This window comes from Sceloporus occidentalis, unplaced genomic scaffold (assembly GCF_023333645.1).
Source record: "Sceloporus occidentalis isolate IW3139 unplaced genomic scaffold, rSceOcc1.0.p SCAF_30, whole genome shotgun sequence".
Classification (NCBI taxonomy): Eukaryota; Metazoa; Chordata; class Lepidosauria; order Squamata; family Phrynosomatidae; genus Sceloporus; species Sceloporus occidentalis.
Window position 1 is genome coordinate 7,327,649 of NW_028317010.1, and position 26,325 is coordinate 7,353,973.

The 26,325-nt window shown below is 36.3% G+C and overlaps 1 protein-coding gene across 3 annotated transcripts in view; it reads right to left on the minus strand.

Moving 5' to 3' along the window:
- Positions 1 to 26,325, minus strand: part of LOC149298999 (AT-rich interactive domain-containing protein 5B-like) — a 126,537-nt gene that overhangs the window by 29,437 nt on the left and 70,775 nt on the right. For all 3 annotated transcript variants that reach the window (XM_089486930.1, XM_089486929.1, XM_089486928.1), the window contains one exon: positions 351 to 463. In XM_089486930.1, coding sequence (XP_089343056.1) covers positions 351 to 463 — 113 coding nt within the window. The remainder of the gene's footprint in view (positions 1 to 350; positions 464 to 26,325) is intronic.

Sequence of the window (26,325 nt, forward strand, 5' to 3'; positions counted from 1 at the left end):
AGTTTTTCTCTAAGATCATCCTTTGGTTAACCTTTAAAAGAACTGTTCCAAGAAACATGTTAAACAGCAAGATTGAAACCGTCTTGTTTATTTTGTAACTGGAAATTCATTAGAGCAGATTATTATGTCACCAGAAGCAAAGTCTAACAGTACATGACATGAAGAAACAACAGTGTCCTACTTACTGCTTTTGTACTTTAGACAAAAATCAATCTAGTGTCAAACACTCTATCTTGAAGCAGAAGAGGAAGGAAAAAAATGGCCATACTAAAAATAGGTTTTCATTTGAGAAATAAGAACAATAAACAGTCAGGAGGCAGTGGAATGAAATAGAGAGTCTAAAAGATTACCTTGGCAACGGCTTTGCCGTCACAAATATTGGAGGGATCTTTAACACCATTTACAGAATCTTTTCTCTGTGAACACGGCTTCTTTTTGCGCGGTCTGCCTTTAAGATTTGGAGCTGAAAAGAAATGCACACTCATTAATATCTGTTCCATATAAAGCAGCAATTCTCTATAGTCCTCGGTACGCTTCATGACTTTAATATAATAGTTTTGAAATTAAAGATACTTTTATATTTTTTCAAAAACCCTTTTGAAAATTTAATTTGCACTTCAAAACGTCTAATTATGTCCCTATTTACGATTCCAAGAGAGGCCACTATTTTCTGGTGGCCTTTCTGATGCCAGTTCTACAACTTAAAGCCCACTTCAGTCATTAGATCATGGGTAGATTTACTAAGCTGTGGAAAGTTAGCAAGTTCACTTATGGAAAGTCAAGTACCGAGTTATATTGTACAGAATAATATTTGAGTTTTCGTACCCTATACACAACTGGAGTAAACCAGAATAGTGTGATCATTTATAAAATAAAAAAGGGAGGAGCCTTTATGCAAATTAAGCAGACAATACCATATTTGGTAACTCTCAGCGTTTTGCTCTCAGGGTTGGTACACCAATTGGAGTGTCTCATGTTAAGTGGGCAAAACCTTAGGGTCACATAGTTGAGAGCTGACTCCTCAATATTTTACTTTGGTGTAATGTATTCATTTGTCTTAACCTTTGAATATATTTATTGTAAGAAGCCTTGTATAAATTGTTGGGGCAATATATATAAAAGATAATATAATGACATCTGAGCAAGCCTGCTGGTGCTTTGATTACCAGTATCTTACAGTTCAAACCCCAATTAAGCATTTGTAATCTAATTAACAATATTTTTAACTCTTGACAAGTTTAAGGTATTAGGTATAAGGTCCACCAATACGTGTTGTTACACAGTGGGATTTATTCACAAAAGAAGTAACCGACAGTTTAATTACAGTTTCCCCTCTCTGGCTTGCCTATGCATTACAAAAAGTCATTCTTGCAGAGGAATTTGACAGGGTGGGTCCTTTATAAAGCATAGTCAATTTGTGGAGTGTGGTGTCAACAATCATTCAGAAAACAGTCAGAATTCACACCTATGTTAGCCCCAATTTTCCAGGGCAAGCAGTAACTTAATCTGGCTGGTGGATCATACAATCATGTTTTGATGTATAAGCTTTCAATCCTCAAATACAGTTTATAAAAGTGAAGTAAATTAACTAACTGGTATTAGTCATCACGCATTTGCACTCCTCTGATGTTGTGTTAATGTTAAAATTGCTTGTAAAGCGATCTTTACAGTGACAAAGTAATCAGAACTGGGAGATCAATAATCAGGGCTAATACCATTTCATATAAAAATATCAACATGTTTATTTACAACCGGCGTTAACACCACACGCATTATCACCTCCATAAGGTGCTACGGAACCAAGGTGATGATTTTGTAGTTGGACTTGGTTAACAATTAAAAATAATTTTTCGTTTAATAATTGGGTAAAATACCATTATTTTCAATACATTATGTTGTGGCAGTGGAAATTTATCATTAATCATAAATCACCCTTTTTACAGCTATACAACCTAAAAATGCCTCACCTTTTTATTCATTTCCTGTATGCTTCAGTATGTTAATCCACTGCAGTCATAAATGGTTAGTAAAAATAGACTTTAATCATAGTATATTACTCACATGGGCCCTGTCGAACTTCCCAAACAAATGTTCACAGCAGCGCAGTCACAAGAGGATTTATTGTAAACACGACTGAAATATGCGTTTATGACATAATTGGGCTGAGCAATAACAGCTACATTTTCAGGTATGAGTAAGTTTCTTATCACATTTGTTCTGAACAACTAATGTTTCTGTTTTTTGCATTTCCCTGTATGTGCAAATTTGTCACCTCTTTCCCCAGTTCTAATTGTCTATGGAGGTGGATGGACTGCCCTAAGTGGTCTCACTGGCAATGGCCCATCTGGCCCTAACTAAGAACTATCTTAAAGGGACACTCCAGCCAACATATGCACTACTTAATGTATATGATAGCTAAGTGGTCCCTTTAAATATTCATGTGGTCCCATTGAAGATACATAGGGGGGATTCTGCAGAATCTCCCATATGCATCTGTCACTCCTCCCCAAGCAATTTAGCATGCAGGAGATGTGTTTGGCTAAGCACATCTCCTGCTGTGTGATATACCAGTTAGTCAGCTCCAGCCATGGCTCGACATGAGAGACCCCCGTGTGCATTCACAGAAAGCACTAGTATTTTTTGCCACTTACTGACTGCTCCAAGCAGCTAATCATTGGAGCAAAGCTTTGGACCATGGAGTAGGTGCTCTGCTTGCAGCCCTGCAGCTACAGGTTCTCCATTTTTATGACAGGTTTAAAGAATGCATTTCAAGTTTCATTAGTGACTTTAGCACCATTGCAGCCTATGTAATGGTTGTCTTGATTGGACAGTTCCATGGTTGCTATACATTTCATGACTTTGTACCATAATCCCTTATACAATTTTGATACAAAACCCTCACTGTGTTGTAGCTAATTGTACACAGTACATTGACCATTTGTTAAAAAACAAAAACATAAAACATCATCCATAGATACCAAATTAGCAATGAGGCATACAGAGGATGGGTAAATGGGAATTGGCAGAGTCACTAACTTCACTAAGAAGGACAAACCCCATTTACATTTTGCTCCAGGAAGAGTTTTGATTGCCATGTATAATGTATAATTACATTAGTGAAAGCACTTTAAAGTCACTCCACCAAATGAACCATGCATTAAGCAGTTCAGGCCTTCTCACAGGAGAAATTTACCAAGGGTGGCCCTTTATAATCAATGCATTTTGTGAGCTGAAACCACCATTTTCCTTCAAACTATCCATTCAACTATGGGTTTAGTGAATAAATCCTTTTGGTCAAAGTGTCTGGAATTAAAAGTTTCTGATCCAGTAAACCACTCAGGTCTAGAATTATATAATGATGATAATAATAATAATAATAATCTCATAAAGTAATTGCTATTCTAAATCCAGTGCACTAGTAACACAAAGTCCCTTTAAATTTCTATCACTGACCATCCAGGCTGATGAGCATTTCCATATTTCAGTCAACTGTAACTACAATACAATCTCAATAAAAATGTTTCCATTACGATTCACTCTGCTGGAGGCTTTGATGTTGACCAAAGAGGAAAAATAAATAAATAAATTGAGAATCTGTTGCCAGCATTCTCTCTCTCTGAGGTATTTGCACAGATGACTGACACATAATTGTGAGATGCTTGAGAATGAAAATACACAAATTATATGCAAATTGTTTTAACACTCTGGAGATTGGAACTAAATGAAAATAATAAAGGCAGACGTTGGATCCGCTCTTGTTTATTTATAATAAAAGTAACATTGCTAATTATCTGTACCGAAGGTTGTGTACACGACAGCAGAAAAGACCTACGGACCACTTGGTGTTATTACCAGAAGGTCAAATTCAATTCTTTAAGATAATTTCATTCATTTGCTTCTCTTAGTAATCTGTGTTGAATTGTGATAATGAAATACTGCTTCTTCTATACGGAATTATTTCTCTTTAATAACATTATATTATCTTCAATATGATAATATATGCCATTATGTATGACTGCGTATAAAGACAATTGTGCCTATCAGCAAGTTATGTCTATCACTTTAAATTTCAGCAGACTGTTTAAAGCAAATTAGTTCCAGATTATTACAATGTTTTAACCATTTGTCTATATGTAAGATAGACAAACACAAAGTGATTTATTCTCTCTTGTAACAATTGTTATATGAATCCTTTCAATCAGGACTTTTGTATACAGCTAATCAGATTTAAGACACATCTCCCTTACTGTATATCAGCACAATCACTATCCCATGGTTCCATGACAATCAATCGCAAACTGCTACACGCGTGACATCCCAACTTCTACTATGATAGAATTCTCCTGGTAGCTGCTACTCTTTTTTTTTTTTATTCCTAAAAAGCTGAACATTAACTGTCACATTTCAAGCCACATCAGATCTATTGCTCCTTCTAATTGTTCTTCACTTTGCATTTCTCACACAGGGAACGGTCAAAGCTGTTGACATGTTACATTTACATTTTAATCAGCCTGCAAACACTGAGCAGCTTGGCACTCATTTGAAGGAAAAAAAATGTGCATTTCTGAAATATGCTTTATCCTTTCCTGACGTAAAACATCAATCTAGGAATTCCAAAAGGCAAGCAAATGCTATTAAATGAAAGACACGGCATATAATCCATCGGTTGTAACATGTTCACAGTCTGTTTAAAGTTTGCCCTGTGCAGCCTTCAACTATGAAAAATAAAACATGCATGAATATAAGTAACAAGATTAAAAGAAAACACAAGTGGTTACCCATTCCAGTCGGCTAGCATCTGTCTCATTTATCTCAGTTCTCATGAATGCTACACTGCATCTGACTGGTCATTAAATCCCTGGAAGTCTCGACTTGGTGAAGATGTGAGCATAACACAAAATGAACACACTGAGTATCTGCTGTGTGCTTACAACTCCCCTCCCCTAGCTACAGTACATTACTCGTATAAACACAGATTACATTAGTGGCGAGGAATGGGATGAGCTTTGGCTTTAGCTTGCTGCCAGTGGGTGCTGCACTACACCGCCTTTTAAATGTAGGTTATGACTTGTGCCTTAATGATTTTCTGTTACTGACCTCTCGAGATTGCCTGGACTTTTTTTCAGGCTTTTTTTTTCTCACATCACAGCAGAAATAAGTCAAGCTGCAACCAATGGATTTATAATATATATCTATATATCTAGATATATATCTATATATCTAGATATATATCTATATATCTATATATATAGATATATATATATTTGTATGTAAATATAGACACAAACACGGCAAAGTAGGAAGATGGCTTTATACAAGATTATTTTTTGCTACTACTACTATTGTTATTATTAATAACAAATATATATATATATATCACACAGCATAAACATTTAATAATGTGCCTATTTGAGGTGCTGAGGTAGCAAAAAATGTTCTATGGACAACTTAACAGAGAAACACTTGTTCTTTAACATGTACCTATACTGTCTAATTTAGTTAACAATCAAAGCAAAGAGTACAAGGTAGGAGAAAGACTCAATTGATCATTGTATGGTTCTCTTTGCCTGAACACTCAAAAGTGTGCCATATCAATGTTAGAACGTGCCAAACCCACCTCCTGCAATTTTAGCCATTAGCCATGCCAGATTTGGTCCTTGGGCATTAACACTTGGAATAAGTTCCAACAACAAGGACACTAGTTACGTTGGACACAGTGTTTAGCAGGTCCAGCCCAGTCCATAACACAAGAGGCACCGATCCAATGTCTAGTGACACTTAACCCCGCACAACAATAAAAATAGCAGCAGCATAGCAATTGATTATTGAGTGACAGTTGCATCCCACAGCCCTTGACAACTCATAAATTATGGGGTTATATGCAAATGACCTATGAACTATGTCTCTAATTTACTCCACAATGCAAAGATCAATGCTTCTATTAATCATTAAAAGTGCCAACAATCATAACCCACAACAGGAATAATATTCCATATTAGATGGACTCTGATCCATCTATATTCGCAGGATCCATTGCCTCTGCCCACAATCCAACACAGTCTTTGGATGGATGGATGGATAGATAGATAGTTAGATAGATAGATAGAAAGAAAGAATGATTCTCTGGATAATATCCCTGCTTCAGTAGGTCATTATGTAGTGGTTTCTTAAAATGGAAAAAAAAATGCTGATCTTCTGCGCTAAAATAATAAAAGTCAACAGTGAAAAGAACATTTTTATTTATATTCACAGTACATGTTAACGAAAATATCAAGTTCAGCTGAAAATATTGCTTTTCAATTGAGATCATCAATTTTAATGACCCAAACAGCCTTTTATATTCCCAACGCAAACAGAAAAAGAAATCATGCTTTCAATCATAGAGTGATTAATTAACAGAATAACAAGAAAAATGCTACACTGAATGTATTTTTTTATTATTATTTTAATTCTGGCTGCTTTTCTGACCTAATTCTTCCACTCTGCACTCTAATGCAAATCTAATAAAGGACAACTGCCAAGTAACATGATTATTCTTTTATTTGGAGGTCAAAGAGCACATGGGAGGTTTCATTTATTGTGGGAAAAAGTATTTGAATGACCTCTATTTTTGTCACTGAATACCGTATTTGCTCTGAAAAATACCCCTAGTCTTATAATCGGGGTCGTCTTATAATCAGACCTCAAATAGGTCTGACTATGAGACGACTAAGATCCAGATCCCCCCCAGCTGCAGGGGACCTGGATCCTCCTGTCTCCCCGCCCCACTTACCGGTACTTCTGAGTCCCCGGTGTGTAGCTGGGGCAGCGTGTAGATGTCTAAGCGATTCGTGTAGACAACTTCCGCTGCAGCAGGAAGGAGGCGTGGCTAGCAGCGGGGGTTGTCTGGGTCCATCGCGCAGACCTTCCCCGGCTGTCAGAGATCAGAGTTCCGTGCACGGTGCCGTGCGTGGGATCTACATGCTGCCACAGCTACATGACAGGGAAGTCAGAAGCACCGGTAAGTTTTGGGGGGGGGCGGGGGAGTGTTAAATGGGGGGCATAAGGCATTTCTGGAGGCAGAGTGCTCTGTGAAATGCCTTTTAACCCCCTTAATGCCACTCTGCCTCCAGAAATGTCTTTTTAACCCTCTATACGCCACTCTGCCTCCTGAATGCCTTAAACCTCCCTATATGCCACTCTTCCCCATAATATGCCTTTTAAAATGCATATCATGGGGCACAGTGGCATTTAGAGGGTTAAAAGGCATATCATGGGGCACAGTGGCATATAGGGGGTATAAGGCATTTCTGGGGCAGATGTGCATAACTGGGGGGAAGGTTGGAAAATAGAAGGAAATAAAACTAAAATATTTTTCTCCATCATAGCTTTTATTAAAAAAAAATAGTTTAGATGAATTAACATTTACTGGTAAAACTTTTTTCCTATAGGGTCGTCTTATATTCAGGCTTTTTCTTTTTTTTCCTAAATTAATATTCAGATTTGGGGGTCGTCTTATAATCAGGGTCGTCTTATAATCGAGCAAATACGGTACCTCCCAATGCTTCTGAGTATAACATATTATTAAAGAGCTCTTGTATACTTGAATACAAGAGCTTGATAGCCTACTTTATAAATTATCTATATACTGAATATTGATCAAAATGTTGTGGCCACCTATAAGGTATAAATAAACAGCTATAACGCTTTTACGTAAAGGAGAAGAAAAATAGTATATGCCCATTACTTAATCCCCAAAACAAGAAAAATGTTAATTACCCCCATGTCATAATGTCACATTATGTCAAAACTATGACTGCATTCCTTAGACTAATATGCAGTCTTTAGGTAAAATATAACCACTTGGTCTCACGTCAGTTCTTAAACATTGGTGTGGGGGGCAATCACCTTAATTCCCTTTGAACTGTATTTAAAACAATAATTCAACAAAACTAGTCCAGGGTACACAACCGCATCATTTTCTTTTTATGCTTATTCTGAATTCATCTTTCCCTTCCCCTCCCTGATTTTTTTGGTTATTACCAAGTATATGTGAATATAATGCCGCTTTCTTAATTGTAATTCACCATTTGCATGGCTTTTAGATTGTTAACATTAAAAATAAATCTCAACATTCCAAATTGTCGGTACATTTTATTTAAGATGGGGTGGTTATATTTATATAATTAAGTCAACTTAAGCAAGAACAAAGTACTTATTTACAAATATATTTTCTATACTTTTAATAATGTTATGAGGTATAGTTGGATCCCAGATGGAATGTTTATACAAGTGGATAAGTGGGGCACTGCCTTATGTCTGACCCAGGGCACTGTCCTCGTCTGTCCACCAGGACTTACCTCTATCAGAGCCTCCTCTCTCTACTAGAAGAGCACTATGGAGACTGATGTAGCCAGATGCAGACCTCAGTAGTGTATATGAGCCAGTTACAAGGGAGATAAGTGATTTCTCCAACTACCCCATTGAACAGCGACGGACCAAGCAGCCATATTATCCAGTAGGAGGCCCTGATTAATCTTTGAAAGGGATCTAGCACCCTAGGCCTTGGTTTCTTTGGAAGGTGTCGTCTACCTCTTCTTCTTAACGACAGAGTTGCCTCACACTTCCCCTTAAGAAATATAACACAGTAATCACATGAAATATTAGGACTTCCTAGATATATCTTTCCATCAAGGTTGAACCTTGGGTAACATTTTACATATTTTTCATATACCAGTTTAACCAGCCTGTAATAAGGGTCCTAACTGACATTTTTATCCCATATTAGGATAAAATAAATCAATCCACTGCCCCCTAACAAAGAGTTTGAAAGGAGCTTAGTAATTAAATTGTGTAAATAAAATACATTATTCTTTTTTTTTTTTTTTATAATACTTTACTTATTTCCATAAATAGCTATCTATAAATCACAACGTCACATATAAAGTCTCAGAAAAGCCTAACCATGACCAACAGCCATGTCTACAACTTCTCCGTCTTTGTCCATTTCAAATGTTGGGAGGTATATCTCCGTATCTATCTTTCCTTGCCTGATGTCCCAGTTTTCAAGAACGTATGTTGAGTATGCCTCTCTATAACACAATATAAAGTAAGTATTCATCTATAGACATTTGCTGCTACGAGCATATTGCAAGCCCTATTTATACTCACGATTAGTATTATTTGTGAAGCAATTGCCATTAAAGATTTATTTTTTCCCATTCACAGAATAAAATTCAATTTTATCTACAATTCATTAAAAAGAACAGTCTGTTTAATGTTATAATCATGAAGCCATTACACCTGCTGATTATTATATGCTTTGTTGTTTTGGAACTTGGCTCAGATAATCTCTTGGAGGCTTTGAGCTTCGTCCAAATAGTAAAAGCCATTGACTGTTGGGTTAAAAGATTTCAGATCAAAGTGTAGTTTCTAAGATGTGATAGTTTAGTCAGACTTTATTACGGTTATTAATAAGTTAGCATTCACATTTAGTTGAATCAAACAAAGATGAAACAGTAATTTTAATTTTCCTAATGCCTTTCATCGAAACCTATCAAAGCGTGTCAGAGCTCTTGTAAATAATACCTGCAGTCAAATCATGTAGGTAATTCATCATCACCCGGTTTTTCAGGAAAAACAAAATAAAACAAAACAACAAAAAAAGTATGACAAGTATGATTTTACGGTATGCTTGTTTACTGTGTCAAGCAACATCCACAAAAGATCTGACTTGTGTAAAAGCACATTCCTTCATGCCGCCAGAACAAAGGGGAACACTCAGAGCAAGAGTCAAATGCAGGGAGTAAACAAAAACTAAAAAGGGCCAACACATTTACAGCTGGGGATCCAGCGTCATTCCAGCGTATCCATGAGTAATTCTAACAAAGTCACTACAAGAATAACTCATGTCGTATATTAAAAAGACTAAATTAAATTACTTATACAACTTCATACAGAAGGAAGAACAACCAAAAAGATGCTTAATACTAAAAAAAAAGTAGCTTTTGCATAACTGGTCTGACTGTTCAACAAAAATTCTTTCATGTCTCAACAAAAATTGATTTTTTTTTTTAAAGATTTTTCTCCCACAGAATATGTACCTAATAAACAAGTTCCTTGTAGATTCAGCCTTTTAGACAATAACCGTTTATTGCTTCTTTGATGACTCACCAGAGATAATTACAGCATAAAGTAATTGACTCTGGGCTCCAAAGTTTTTTTTTTACATTTTTTTATTTCTAACTTTAGCTCAGTTTGTCTTTCTTTGGAGCTCTATAACCGCGTGGTATGCATGTTTTAAAATGCTGCCCTATTAACTCATGAACAACTGTCAGCTGATCATTATCTAACACATGGTGATTTTTAGTAAAAAAAAATAAATCCATATTTGGGCAAAAGCTGTTCTCTAAAGATTACGGTCTATAATTTCTTCCCAGAACAACCTCATTTTTTTTTTAATATGCCGTCAATGCAGCCTCAAAGGGTAATACATGTTAAAATTTGCAGGCAGTGAAAAATACGCCTTTCCATTGTAAATATTTAGATGATATGGAAACCATTTCCAGCTTTGCGAGCAGAAAAACTCTCAGTTGCCCTCTAGTGTTACACGACTGTCAGAAAACATGACAAAAGAGAGAGTATTCAGGATCGGGAAATTCTAACTGTCAAGTAAATGCTTCTAGGAAGACAATAGGTTTAAGAAGAGAAGAGATGCAAGAGAGGACATTGCCCTGAAGGGCAGTTTAAGATTTAGTGCTACGCTCAATGTTGTTTTTATTTCTGCAAAGGCAGAGAACATTTTAAAAAATGCAGTACATGCGTGGTACTTATCAGCTGTCAGTGCCAAGTCTGATTTAACATTAAGCTGAAAACCTTATGAAGAGCAGCCTGCCATGATATGTGGTGTTTATTTGTATGTTAAATATAGATTGATGTGTAAATGGATTATGGCACTTTGTAAAAGTATATTATTCTGTAAAACCTCCTAATATGGAGAAAATTGGATATTTTTTTAAGTCTGTAGATTGCTTGTGGGTAAATAAAGATTACATCCTACCGAATGTGCTTATTGAAACATATCTAATGACTGTTTAAAATGTAAAACAGTGGATATTTTTCCAAATCAAATATGACTCAATTTAAAATATGCATTTTGATGGCAAACTAAATCAGTTGTTAAAAAAGAAGAAGAAAACGTGTCCTTTATTTTACCAAGTAAATGATTAAAAAATCTTTGTCTAATACACAATATGTCATATAACAAAATACCATTTTGCCAAAAAATAAGCAAATTTCAAACATACCATTGATTGAACAGCATGCCTTGTAACGTATTTGAAAGGCCACATTGATAGCTATATATCTATATCGATAGATAGATAGATAGATAGATAGATAGATAGATAGATAGATAGATAGATAGAAAGAATTGTGTGCAAATACACATTTTTCTCTTGGGAATTATTATTTTTTTTTTAAATGTCAAGTCTTTAATACAGTCAACATCCTGTCTACACTACCAAGGACTTTAGGCAGCATTTACACCGTGACTGGATCCTGTGCTTGACTTCACACAACTCAGTTGTGAATGGCTATTATGGCTTGGTTGGGACTGCATAGCTTATAGTGCATGCTGGGCTGAAATGTGCAATGTCTCTCCAGGCCATAAATTCCAACAAAACTACTCTCTGGTATAGAACCACAGATAAGCCCCAAAACAGTTATTTGGGGTATTGTTTAAAATAAGGACATATTTACAAGTTATTTCTCCTGTCCAATTTATCCTTATTAAGCACGTTCATAATAGACTTTACCGGAGGAGAAGTTTAAGATATATGAACTAAACTGAGAGTTAGCTAATTATTTTAAGATTGCAACGTCCTAGCTTCACTATGCATTATGAAGGGCAGCCCCAGAAAGCTTCTCCTCCAAGTTGAGCTGCATAGTACCTAGTAAATGTATGACAATTTCAATGTGTCTCACTATTAAACTATGGATTATTAAGGACCAGCCACAGAGTTGAAAAGTTCAACTCTCTTAAAAGTTCTTGTTTCAATAAATACGTCTATGGCTATACAAACTTTCTGGCCAATAAAATAATCGAGTGAACTTTTTAAAAGTTTAGCTGGTTCCTAAATTTGACTTAAATTTAGTAACCTCAGGTTAATGCACTATATAATCTACTATAATCATACCAAACCGAAGCCTATTAAGCAGTGTGAGGTTGCATTACCTAGAGCCATGGCAACTTGTATTAAGTACTACATTAACTCACTAGAGGGGCAGCACTCATATAGACTCTGCGTGTCCACTGGGTCTGCCTGAGTTCATTCAAAATGGTAAAGTTACCAACCTAGCTTAAGGTAGAAGTAGTGGTATTTCTGTAAAATACTGTAAAAGCATTAGTATAACTATGTGTTCATGAACGACAAGGCCTCAGGGTAGAAATGCAAATTTACCCAAATGGTGCCTTCTTCAAGCGTATGTCTGTAGTGTCCCCAAATCTTACACCCATTGGATAACACAATACAACCTTCTCTTTTTAAGACTCGGCCCTAGCTTGAACATATGTTTCCAAGTGTGCCTCTTTAGGACTCAAACCTCTCTTTCCTCTCCTGATGCCCCCTTTATTACAGGAGCTCAGAATGTTTGTGAGTATAGATATATCATGGTATTCTACAGTCTTAAGAGTTTGTATATAGATTCCTATGCTATATGAGAAAAATAAGACAGTTTTTTTTTGTCCAGCCCTTTTTCTCTGTATAGTCAAATCCTATCAATACATCTTAGTTGACCCATTAGTCCAATGAACCTTAGCATAAATGAGTAAAATGAAAAATGTATCAGTATATATATTTTTGCTTTATTTCAGGTAGCTCTAAATGTATGCTTTTCTTCAGCCTTTACTCTGCTGATAAGGAAAATTAAATATTTAAGACACCATCTGCAATGCATGTTCTCACACATTTGTAATAGAAAAAATACTGTTATTTTTTAAAACGCCTGTTTGGGTTATAAATACTAGATTTCAGAGTACACAGCGACGCTATTTGTTCCTAAAAAAATCAATGAAATCACAGTGTTCATCAGTTTCGAAGAATGATTTATTGACAGGAATTCCAAGTTCTGTAACCAATACAGTAAATAACATCAAGCCATAAGAAGCACACAGCTTTGCTCACAGTTGTAAATCCTAGCGAAACGCAATTAGGGCTGCAACAACTAATCGATAAAATCGTTAATGAAAATCGTTGCAAACGAATTTCATTATCGATTAGTTGAATCGATTTTTATTGATTATAAAATGAGGGTTTTTTCAGAGCAAACGCTCTGAAAAATCCCCCTCATTATATAATCCGTTTAGTCTGACTCACAGCAGCAGCTCCTACTTACCAGTCCCTCCCTGTAATCACTGTGACAACTGGCCCCGCCCCCTTCCTTCTCCCAGAAGGCCAGAACCACATGGCTGTGGCACTCATCTAACTGTAAGTATAAAATTAATATTTGGGCTTCTGAAAGTTAGGGGAGGTGGGGGTTAATTTAGGGGCAGTTATGGTTAATGGGGTGTTTAGGGGCAGCTATGGTTCATGGGGTGTTTAGGGCAGCTATGGTTAATAGGGTGTTTAGGGTTAATTTAGGGGCAGTTATGGTTAATGGGGTGTTTAGGGTTAATATAGGAGCAGCTGTGGTTAATGGGGTGTTTGGGGTTAATTTGAGGCAGTTGTGGTTAATAGGGTGTTTAGGGTTAATTTAGGGGCTGTTGTGGTTGATGGTGGTCTTTAGGGTTAATTTAGGGGATGCTGTGGTTAATGGGGTGTTTAGGGTTAATTTAGGGTAGTTGTGTTTGATGGGGTATTTAGAGTTAATTTAGGGGTAGTTATGGTTAATGGGGTGTTTAGTGTTAATTTAATGATGAGGACTGAGGGTTAATTTAATAAAGTTAACTTAAGGCGCAGTTAGAGGTAAAGGGGGGCAGACTAAGGGGAATCTAAATCCTGGGGGCAGTGAAGATTAACCCAGTACTTATTTATAAAAGTATGGTGTCAGTGTGATGCGAACAGGTCTGTGACTCTGAGGGGACTATGAGATATCTGGGGGTATACGGCAAATCCTGGGGGCAGTGAAGATTAACCCAGTACTTATTTATAAAAGTATGGTGTCAGTGTGATGCGAACAGGTCTGTGACTCTGAGGGGACTATGAGATATCTGGGGGTATACGGCATATCTGGGGAGGATGGAGAGACATATCTGGGGGTATAAGGCATATACAGTATATAAGGCATATGTGGGGAGGGCAGCGTGGCATGTCTGGGGAGGATGGAGTGGTGTATCAGGGGGTATAAGGCGTATCAGGCACAGTGGCATATGTGGGGGTAGAGTGGAGTGGCAAATGTGGGAGGCAGCGTGGAGTGGCAAATGTGGGAGGCAGCGTGGCATGTCTGGGAGGCAGCGTGGCATGTCTGGGAGGCAGCGTGGCATGTCTGGGAGGCAGCGTGGCAAGCCTGTGCTCAAATGTGCATAAATTGGGGGGGCTGGTTGGGAAATAAAGACAAGAAATGCATTTTATCAGTTGTTTTTTTTATTCTGCGTTTGTATTTAACATCATTTGTTTATTAAATTATTTTACATAAATGAAAAATGTACATTCATTTTTTTATCCGATTAATCGATTAATCGAAAAAATAATCGGCCAACTAATCGATTATGAAAGTAATCGTTAGTTGCAGCCCTAAACGCAATTAAAACATATCGTGGAGTATAGATACTAAGCTTAAATCCATATTTTACCTCTTAATTGATATATGGATTTTCATGTTTTATGATTTCAACATAATAGGAAAAGGTACCCAATTCTGACCTCGAATCGTTGAGATTTAAATACATTATCATGAAATTGATCAAACAAAAACCTAACATTCTTGGCTCCTTAGAAATTTAAATTATATTCTTGGGAGCTTCTGTTGCACAAAAATATCAAGATTTCTGAAAATCTTAATAAAAATGATAATTATCAATTCACTTGAATTAAACTTTTTGATGAAACTTCACCTGGGTACATCCTCCAGCCAGAATTAATAAATAAAAAAAGGATTTTTTTCAAAAGATTTTCTGTATTTAAATTAACATAAAGGTGGTACAAACAAACTTGATGTTTCAGTCCCTCTTGGAGACTTTGATAAAAGTCACTGGGACAAAACATCAAGCATCTCAAGCATTTTCATTAAATAAGGATTGTGCTTCTAAGGTAATATTTAGTAATTATAGTATATTTATTAAAATGGAGCATCACATACAGGTTATTTAACAAGGACCGATATTTGTCATAATTTCTGTGGCTATTGATGTATGTCTAGAGTGATTATAAAGTTCTATTAAGCTTTATGCAAGGAAGGTATACATAAGTACACATTTTCTGTGCATCTATACACTTTCAAATGAAAAAGTAGCCTAAGTGATTACAAAAGCTAAAGATTCCAACAGTTACCACAAATGAGATGGGTGGTATCCTAACGTCTTCATCTACAATACCGAAATTTGAAACAGTTATAGTGGTCAAATTGAAACAAGGACTTCTATGGGGTTACCCAGACATAATTCTGAGCAGTAAGGCTTTATATGGCTAAACCGTATACAGACGCTAAAGAATTTTTGCTGTATAACTCATACTACCACTTTAATCTTTTTAATGACATTCAGTTCATATACAGAAGTGTGAAGTTTAAACTTCTCTTTCGTACTCCAAAATCGTTGAAATGAGTCATTGCTGTTATAACAGCAAATGATAACTGCAAATTCTCTCCAAATGTAACAGAAAGTGTCTCATATTCAAGATGTTTATTTTTTTCCAGGTAGTTTTTTCCATTTTCCCTCTCTGGCCAAAATAACCTTTAAAAAAATCTTATTGCTTTGATGACATATGCTTTGCCAGGTATTTTTGCAAGCAAATCATTAATTTGAAACACTTTATTTCCATACATTTTAAATGAACGGTACAGAATTCCCCTTGTCTGTTGATATGACTCACCCCAAATGGCCCGGGTATATAATTAGGACTATTAATTTAAATAGTTGTAATGAAAATCAGAAAAAATATGTTGCTGCCTTATTGTCTCTGCCACAGCGATTTGATGATAGACCATGAATTTCTTTAAAAAAATATATATATATTTTTTGTGAATTGTGATTGTAGTGCAGCAGCGCTGTGGAAAGTTGACATGCTGGGCTATATTTAATGCCAGAAATAACTCTAATTTACTAAGAAATTGAAAAGCAATTTCCAGTAGACCACAATTTAGATAAAATGGAGATACATTGGTCCATATTCATTTGCTGAGATAAAACATATCCCCTCATTTTTTCATTGCATGGGTGGATTTCTACTCAATTACCGGTACTTTTGATAGTCTCCAGCATTCAACCCAGCCCATTCTCTCAAACGTGTTAAAACAAGAAATTTCTGTATTTTGTATTTTCACAGTTGTCTGGTAATATTTAGAAATCAATGTGACACGAATTTACCAAAGTTTAAAAAAAAGTGCACATTTTTGAACAAGGAATCATGTGCACTTTTGTTTTCTTTCCTATAATGTTTTTGTTTCCTACCAAAGGAAATAATGTCATCAGGACAGAAGTCCCACTTTGTGTTGATATGATTAGCAGATGATCCCCACCAATTCCTTCTATTCTTTTTTCTCCAGTTCCTAGCTAACTACTTACATGCCCTAAAATGTTATTTATAATATAAATGTCCATTTTTCTTAAAGGGCTACTAAGGTGTAAATCCTACCCTTTATGTCTTTTTACATATAGACTTGGATGCTTCCATTGTTCTCAGTCGTAATATTTCCCTGCTCAAACACTGCCGTGAGCTGACTCTTTATGCCAATGATAATGAAGTCAGTCCCTCCATAGTCTTTCATTAGTCAGAGTGTCTGGCTGGATGATTAAGATTGAGCAATTCTGTTGTTTACTACAATCAGAAGTTAGGTGTTTTTTTTTAGTAGATTGGCTAACAGAGCTAACAGCTGTTTGAAAACTAGTTAAAACTAATTACAAACACAATACCTTTGAAAACATATTTTTAATATCATACTAGTAATATAAAATAATTTAGTAAAGTGTATTTAATAAAAAGGAACATAGGTACAAAAATTGCTCTTATGTATATCGACATGCGACAAGTCAACATATTTCACATTTTCAACACATAACTTTTTAATTAGCACAAGATAATATTTCATCTGCAGTTAATAAACTGTTGATCTTTGATAAAAATGGATAACCAGATCTTGTTACTATTATGAAGAATAAAAAATTCCATTCATTTAAACTAAAAATAATATAGCAACATTTTCCCATACAAAACAATTGTTTCCTTGCTGAATTGGTAGTCTTTGTATCTTATTTCATAAAGAATAAGTAATTCCTGAAGCTTGAGTCACGAGAGATTCAAAAGAAAAAAATCTCAGCCCCAGACCCTTAACGTCAAAAAAGACAAGATTCTGCATGCCATACAATTAACGTAATGGTTGAGTAAGCTGAATGTACTGCACAAAATGTACTTTTTTCTTTTCTGAAGCAATTTTACATCTCTGTAACCTTATCGGCTAGAAAAATAACATCAATAAATTGCTAATGAGATCACGTGTAAAATCACAGAAAAGCACAGAAAATAGACCATAACCCTTACAAGATCAATGAAAAATTATGTTTTGAAATAAAGCTGAACTGAGCTATAACTACAAAAGCCTAGACATCCTAGAACTTTAAAGTAATGTTTTTATATGGATTGAAAAATAATACGGCGGCCATGACCAAGCAACAGAAAAGAAACCAGTCAATAAAAAGTCCATGAAATATAATAATAATCAGTAATGGAATTGATTTACCTCCATAACAATCTACACATATCTATTTATATCTCTAATATATATAAAATCCAACACATTATTCAAGCAACAAAAAGGTTGATCAATGCTTTGGTCCCAGTCATGAACCTTTATCAAGATAAACTGCCATTCAAAAAGTTAGGGTTACTTAGCTGTTTTCATGCAAAGCAAGGAAATTTTTGCTTTGTTTTTTTAAACACATCAATACTCTTTTTAGTGGTTAAGCAGATACATATGTTCTGTACACAAGGTTTTAATGCATTATATACAGGCCCCTTAAATGGATTATATACATATACCTACACATAAGTGTTCTCAAACATTCACACATCATAGTGGACAAACATTATCAGGCGTGTCGCTGTATGAGGACTGGCACTGACTTACGAAGGGAGCAGACAATTGAGCAGCAAATGTGTTCTTCTTTAAACCCTATATAACCATTTATTGTGTACTCCTACTGGCTGCTGTCCCAGCCTGCTCCGTGTTATGATATATTAGTTTTACTATATTAAACTGTTACACAAACTTGACCCAATCATGGACAAAAAGAGGTTCTATATTGTATTACATTGCATAATCCTGACTACGAAAACACCTTCATACTGTGTAACATCAACAGGAAGACATTTATATTCGGTTCTCAACATGTATTACATCTGGGATATTTTTAGAAGAGATTTAATGTGTCTTTTGGCCAGGATTGTCACCAGACCCTATTCAGACCAACAATAAGCTTAAGGCCCAGATCCTCACCACGTGACATCCCACAAAGATGTACAGCTCCCCTGTCCCCAAATGACAAGTCCCTTCCTTAAATCCACCAGTATTGAAGGTAGGCATCTAGATAAAGTATACCAATGTGAGATTGTGGGTTCCTAAGACCACTCAATAGGCTAGGAACCATAAAGTTATATTGGCTATACTAATGGCTGCCCTATTTCTGGCATGCGTGTAATATTAACGGCCAGTGAGAGAGTTGTGTGCCTGGAATAATGACATAGGATCAAACAGTTAACGCACAGATAAGGAATTGTTAATAATGGAAATTATAATACTAAAGTGAGAACAGTAAGAAAATCAGGAAAGTAGGTGTGGGTTTTTTTACATGAACAGACACAGCTGACTGTGTGATTTCTGTTAATGCTGTTTATGTCTGAACCAGTGTATTTCATGTTAACAGATTAAAAGACAGTTTTTTTTCTTCTTTCCATTTGTTCCAACCATGGAAACAGCAAATACAAATCCCCATTACAATGCTAAAAGACAAATACTCTCTGGAAACAGAGTGATATCATGTTTTACATTTCTTAGTGGAGTTTTTAGTATTATAAAACAAAGAGACATGAAAAATTTAATTTTGATATAGATCAAGGGAAAGGTAACAAATGGATTGATACATTTGAACACATGACACCTACCCAGCGTAGGCTACTTGGAGCTCTTGCTCTTCTAGAGGAGTGGTTTCCTAAACAGCCATGGCTAGTAATGGTTAGGGACAGGAGGAGTCCTACTCCAACCTTTATTGAGTGAGAGGGAATTGTTCAAGGAGCAGACAGAAAGTGGGCAGAGAGTAGCCCAAACCCATCTGCCCGGCTGACCCAAAGACTATGGGAAACACGGCTTCCCTCAGCCCAGGTAAAGAGCTGCCCTGCAGTATGTGGGATATATAGACTTATGTAAGGGAACCAATTAGTCAGTTATACATCATCCATACTGCAAGGCAGCATATTATGTGGGCTGGTCAGCAATATGCTAAAATGATGTGTGTCCTGGAAAACATGGCTGATGTGACACTACGGGTGATTATGTGAAGTCTGGATAGTTTCTATTGATTACCCTGCGACGCACATCTCTGAAAGGCGGAGCGCCGGGATATGACGTCATAAGTGTCAGAACAAAGACAGTGGAGGGAGCAGCTGATAGAGCCGATGATTAATAGGGCACGCTATATACACATAAAGCCTGTGCTTACTGAAACTTATTTCTCCCCTTTTTTGAAACATTTCTGTGTGAAACAGAAAGAAACATGTATATCAAAGGTAGATATTATGAAATTGTGATAATTTTTTTTGAAGGAAGTTGGTATGGTTAAATGTTAGGCCAATCAAGTTTTATTAAATTCTACATAATTCCTTCCCTACTTGGAATAAAACAAGCTTTACAACCAGACATCACAGAACCATACAAAAATATAGTGAAGCATTGTATAGTACAATAAAATAGACAAAAGGAATCAATTATTGTAACAATTGTGTGCGTCCTTTAACATCACAGGTGGCAGTTCAATTATCATTTTCTTAGATTTAACTTTATAAAAGAAAATATCTATTTTTTGTCTATACTGATTTTATTTGTAAAAATACCAAAATAATGATCTACATTTACAACTATTCATTTTAGAATGCATTAAAAAAAAATATATATTTAGACACTCTTCTTTTATGTTCTGTATGGAAACATATCTTATGTGCTTATTCCGGCCTGTTAAGTAAACAAGTACATTGTACAAGTTCGGAATTTTTGAAGAATGAAGTCAGAGGATTTGTTTGCTAAAGATGAATCGCAAATACTCTTTGCCCCATTTAGCTTTCTAAGCACTAAAAATATTTGGGCGGACACAAACATAGAAAGGGGTGATTCAGAGAAAAGATAAATGAAACATCATCTGTAAAACAATTGTTGGTTAAACTGATATAATATGCTTTTTGCCCAAAACTTACATTGGATCTACATTATCAAGTAAAATGTTGGCCCTCCATTTTTTTCTTTTCCATACTGTGGTCACAGGTCTTCAGATTGGACCTAACATACTCCCTGGTTTTTAATAACATATTTTAGGTTTTACATCCAAGTTTTAAAGACAGCAAACAGGCCATTTTATTTATTTTATATTTTTGACATTCTTGTGCTCTGGCTGGAATACCCAAGGAATATCTAAGGATCGGGGCTCAAAACATGGTGCTAGAAACAACTGATTTATAGAGCATAAGCACATAAAATGACATTATCTAAAAGACCCCTTTAGTTTCACAGCCTCTATTTAGAGGGCCAATCACCACCTGGGCTGCTCTGATTTTAGGATTGTGAGCCCCTGCATAAAGACATTTCTTGGGTGTTATTTGTGATTTCACATATATATCCACCAAGGTGTCTAATGCGTCAAAACCAGATCCTTTCTGTGCTTTCTATAAATGCTGTGAAGGCCCTTTTAGTGACTGTGTATAGGATAATGCCCACTGACCATATTGTATTCCTAAAAGGTGTTTGGGACACTATATTCCTGGAGGGACACTATAATACCGGATGATGCACTACATTATTGGCTTGAATGGAATAAATAAGAAGTAATGAACCAAACAATAGTTATTTTCATTGCTAAACATGAAGGCTCAACTATATTTACCCTTAGTTTCTAACAAACTAAAAAAGGATTTATTATCCTTTTCTCTAGTAGTTCTTTCCGAAGGAAAAATGAACAGGAATGATAGCCCATGTTTTGGTCTGGTGATACACAGTAATATAACTAAGCTTTTCTCTTTCCACTGGATTAATTTTTATAGTAGATCCACTAAACGCTGCCAAATCAAAGCTTCACTGAAGTGAAATAATCCAAAGTTTCCAATTCTAAAGAGTAAATATTCCACAATGATGATATTGTCAGATATCCTTTCCAATGCAAATCTGGCAAATCCACAGTGTGATTTGTCCAATTTCTGCAAAGCGTGTAGCTGGCAGAAAGCATTAGCTCAATATTGGTTGTTAAAATTCCCAATCTATTTTTATGTATTTAGCTATTTGGTTACTTAAAAAACATTCGGCTTGACATGTTACAGTTGTGGTCATTAGCCAAATCCCATGGATTGGCAATGCAATAACAGCACATATATTAAGTATTATTGTAATGCTCATTATTCCAATGATTATTTTATTTGTGTACAAGATCTATACGTTATTTGTCCTTTTGGTTCTTGTAATGGATATTCTTCTATGAACCAGTTCAGTTTACCAGGCTGAATGATATTTATTATATGAAAGGCTCTCCAAGGAATATATAATACGGTCACCATCATACCAAAGAAAAAGCTGTACTATGTCAAATTAAACCATCAATGTGTAGAAAGGTTGAGTAACATGTTGTGTACCAACCTCAAGCTTGGCTATAAAAGTGTTAAAGTAACAGATATAAGCCAAGAGATCAAGGGTTTAAATTGTCTAGGTTAAAGAGTGATTCACCGTAGCATCATTGACTGCATCTGTTTTGGAATTGGTGTTGGGCATATAAAATGTTACATAAACTTGTACATCTTGGCTATTTTTTATATCTAAGATGAGTTAATGCACAGCCATTTTTTTTTCTACAGTGATTTGTTATTTAAGAAAACTTTTTACAAAAAGAAATACTGAGGGACCCATTCACAGAGAAGCGAACAGTTGTGACTATTATCTTTTTAGACAAATACATTTTGTTTTGCAGCCACCAAAAGAAAGAATATGTTAATTTGTAAAATACGTAAAACACACCATTAATTTATCGGATTTATTGGTTAGTAATGTATCACTTATTACAAGGCTTAGAAATTGTAGATGTTGATGTCTTTGTTATAGATAAGCTCCCACACTGACATTCAGCAATATGAAAGAAAAGATACGTCACATGCGCTTTGCATGCACAAAACAGTGTTTATCAGAGTGTTCTTTATTTACTTTCAGTTGTGTTTTAAAGTAGCTGTATAATGCTCTTAAATTGGCTGACACTTTCTTCAAATGATTATCTTACTCAGGGACTCAATAAAAGCCCCACTATGAACTCGGACCTCTGTAGTTTTGGTGCAAATTACAATGAATGCTTCTTGCTTTGTTCAAAAACTTTCATGTAGTTTCTTATGAACTGAGACCCGACGCAGGGACCTCAATAAAACCAATACAGAATTAACATTTTAAATAACTGGTCAGAGCAAGGCAACCTATTTTGTCCTAATTCTTAAATACATTTATATCCTTGCTATGGCAGATGTCGAGGTCATGTGAGATAAATCAGATTGCTCTACGGTGGCATAACATCGGCCCCTTGAAATCCCAGGGGCTCTTACGTCTTTGCAATGTATATCTTAAGTAAAGCCCAAGTGTCCCTACTTAAGATGCATATTCCCTTCTTGGAACCCTAAACCTCAGCCCAATTTCAAAATGATAATGATAAACAATTTAATGAAAATCAAAGCTTCTGAATAACCTATTTAGTTCATTACTTGTATTATGCTCTCTCACAGCGCCTTGACATTTCAATTTTAATACTCAGATTTAAAAAAAAAAATCGGAAAAATGCTACAGTCATTGCAGCAGTGATTTCGGAGTAGCTTCAGAATTAACAGATGATGATTTTCATTTCCGAATGGACAACAGCAGAGACCTAAAATTCACAGCGTCTTTATATGTGGCCCATTTCATCCTGCAGGCCATCCAGGTTAACGAAGAGGATGACAAAGATAATTGCAGAATAAATATTAGATATCACTAAATAACTTAAGATTTAAACAAGATAAATAAAACAAATTAACTAAATGTACTTTCTGATTGTATTCCTATGGACCTAAATTATTATTTAAATCAGATCATATCCATGACATTCATCTAGCTGGCAGATTATAATACCTACATTTATTTGCCCAAGCATGAAATATATCCATGTTTCATTGCTTAGATATGTAGGGTTTCCAGCTGTTTCTCAAAATATGTTTTATGGCAACTATGGGCGGATGAGGAAGAGAGATGAGAGACATCACCCATGTGCCAGCACCTTTGGAATGTTGGTACATATAGAAATTGTAAATTGGACCCTTGACCTTCCAAGCACAAAGAAGAACCTTTAGGTTGTTCCATTTATGATTAGTCTAGAAACAGAGATTCTTCAGAACAAGATATCCTATCTCAACATTTACCACTGTTTGTTTCCTTGTTTCAGAAAGCTATTTATTACACATTTAAAAACTGTTTGCATGTACGCTAGTTTTGCAATCACAAGAATTTAATTTGAATTACACTAAGTCTGGCTCATTTTATTCTTCCGTTCAGTCGCATAAATACCAGGGTCTGTTTACAAAACTTTGTCGATTAGAACGCACAAGCTCTTCTAAATAAACAGATGCCCTGGTGTGATGTCTGAAATATCCACATTTTCAAAGCTGCTTTACGAACACCAAGTATTTCCCCATATGTTTTGCATTTGAATGTCTCAACAAACGAATAACATGTTCAAAAAGGCAAATAAGCGAGGCTTGGTATTTAGTTGAAGTTATTTTTTTTTTCTCTCAAAAATGCAATAACATCTGTGGCAATAAAGGATTTTTGTTTAATAACTAAATTTATGGATATTATCAGTTGAAAACAATTTACAGCTAATTGTCTTAAAAGGCTTTAGTCTTTGTGTTGTTTAACAAAGGCCCTCAAAGAGACTTTTAATTACATAGCCGCAAATGTTTAAGACCAAATACTGCGATACATATTGTTCCAGACATATAGATTCATGTGACAAACCCATGATCTCTCTTAGGTGACACAGCCCGCTCATTAACACACACCACAGTCAGAGATTAAATACAAGCTTTGAAATATTGCCAGCATGCACAGTTCAGAGTATTGAACTTTGACCTTTACGCTACTAATTTCAGTTTAGGATAAATGTCTGACATTTCAACTCAGCTTTTATAATTTTGAATGTTCAAATATCACTTATCAACATTTATAGAGTCAGGGGGAAAAATGGAAAGGGAAGACTTGCTGAACGTCAAGTTTTTATATTTTTAAGGAGACAACAGATTTCAACTGAATGTGTAAAAGTGGCCTCTTTTGTTAACAGGGCATTCCAATGCATACTGGAGAAGGATCTTATTACAACAAAAATCTTTATGCCTTGGTATTCGAGAGTGATGCCCTTCTGAAACACTGTACAATTAAAGGGACAGCTACAACGAGGGAAATCGCTTTTTTTTTAGTGTTGGAATTCCTGGACAAAGTACATTCACCAAACATGAAAACAGAGAGTGGACAATTAATACCGTATTTGCTCGATTATAAGACGAGGTTTTTTCCAGAGCAAATGCTCTGAAAAATACCCCTCGTCTTATAATCAGGGTCGTCTTATAATCAGACCTCAATTATGAGACTAAGATCCAGATCCCCCGCAGCGATGCAGAGGACCTGGATCCTCCTGTGTTAATCCCCCCCCCCCCAATTTACCGGTGCTTCTGAGTCCCCGGTGCTTAGTCCGGGCTGCGTGTAGAGCTCTACGCGATACAATCGCGTAGAGCTCTACACGCTTCCCGGACTAAGCACTGGGGACCCAGATGCAGGGGACCTGGATCCTCCTGTGTTAACCCCCGACCCAACTTACCGGTGCATCTGAGTCCCCGGTGCTTAGTCCGGGCTGCGTGTAGAGCTCTACGCGATTGTATCGTGTAGAGCTCTACGCTCTACACGATACAATCGCGTAGAGCTCTAAACGCTGCCCGGACTAAGCACCGGGGACTCAGAAGCACCGGTAAGTTGGAGGGGGGGGGCATAACACAGGAGGATGCAGGGGACCTGCATCCTCCTGTGTTATGCCCCCTCCAACGTACCGGTGCTTCTGAGTCCCCGGTGCTTAGAGCTCTACGCGATTCGCGTGGAGCTCTACATGCTGCCCGGACTAAGCACCTGGGGCTCAGATGCAGGGGACCTGGACCCTCCTGTGTTATGCGCCCCCCCCAACTCAGAAGCACCGGTAAGTTTGGAGGAGGGAGGGGGAGTGTTAAATGTGGGTTTGAGGCATTTCTGGAGGCAGAGTGCTCTGTGAAATGCCTTTTAACCCCTTTAATGCCACTCTGCCTCCTGAAATGCCTTAAACCTCCCTATATGCCACTCTTCCCCATAATATGCCTTTTAACCCTCTAAGTGCCAGAGTGGCATATAGGGTTAAAAGGCATATCATGGGGCACAGTGGCATATAGGGTTAAAAGGCATATTATGGGGCACTGTGGCATTTAGAGGGTTAAAAGGCATATCATGGGGCACAGTGGCATATAGGGGGTATAAGGCACTTCTGGGGCAGATGTTTTATTAAAAAAAGTGTTTAAATGAATTAACATTTACTGGTAAAACTTTTTTCCTATAGGGTCGTCTTATATTAAGGCTTTTTCTTTTTTTCCTAAATTAATATTAAGATTTGGGGGGTCGTCTTATAATCAGGGTCGTCTTATAATCGAGCAAATACGGTAAGTGACTGAAAAAGACAGTCACCATAAAGCAAACTAAACTTGTTTTACATTGATGATCCTTTACAAAAAAAATGTAGGCACTAAGCCCAAACACAACTCCAAACTGTGCGATGCGCACAGACAACCTCCGCTACTGCCAGCACTTCCTTTGGGGCTTCTATGACGGAGCACCGGCATCACATGACCTTCTGGTGCTCAGTCA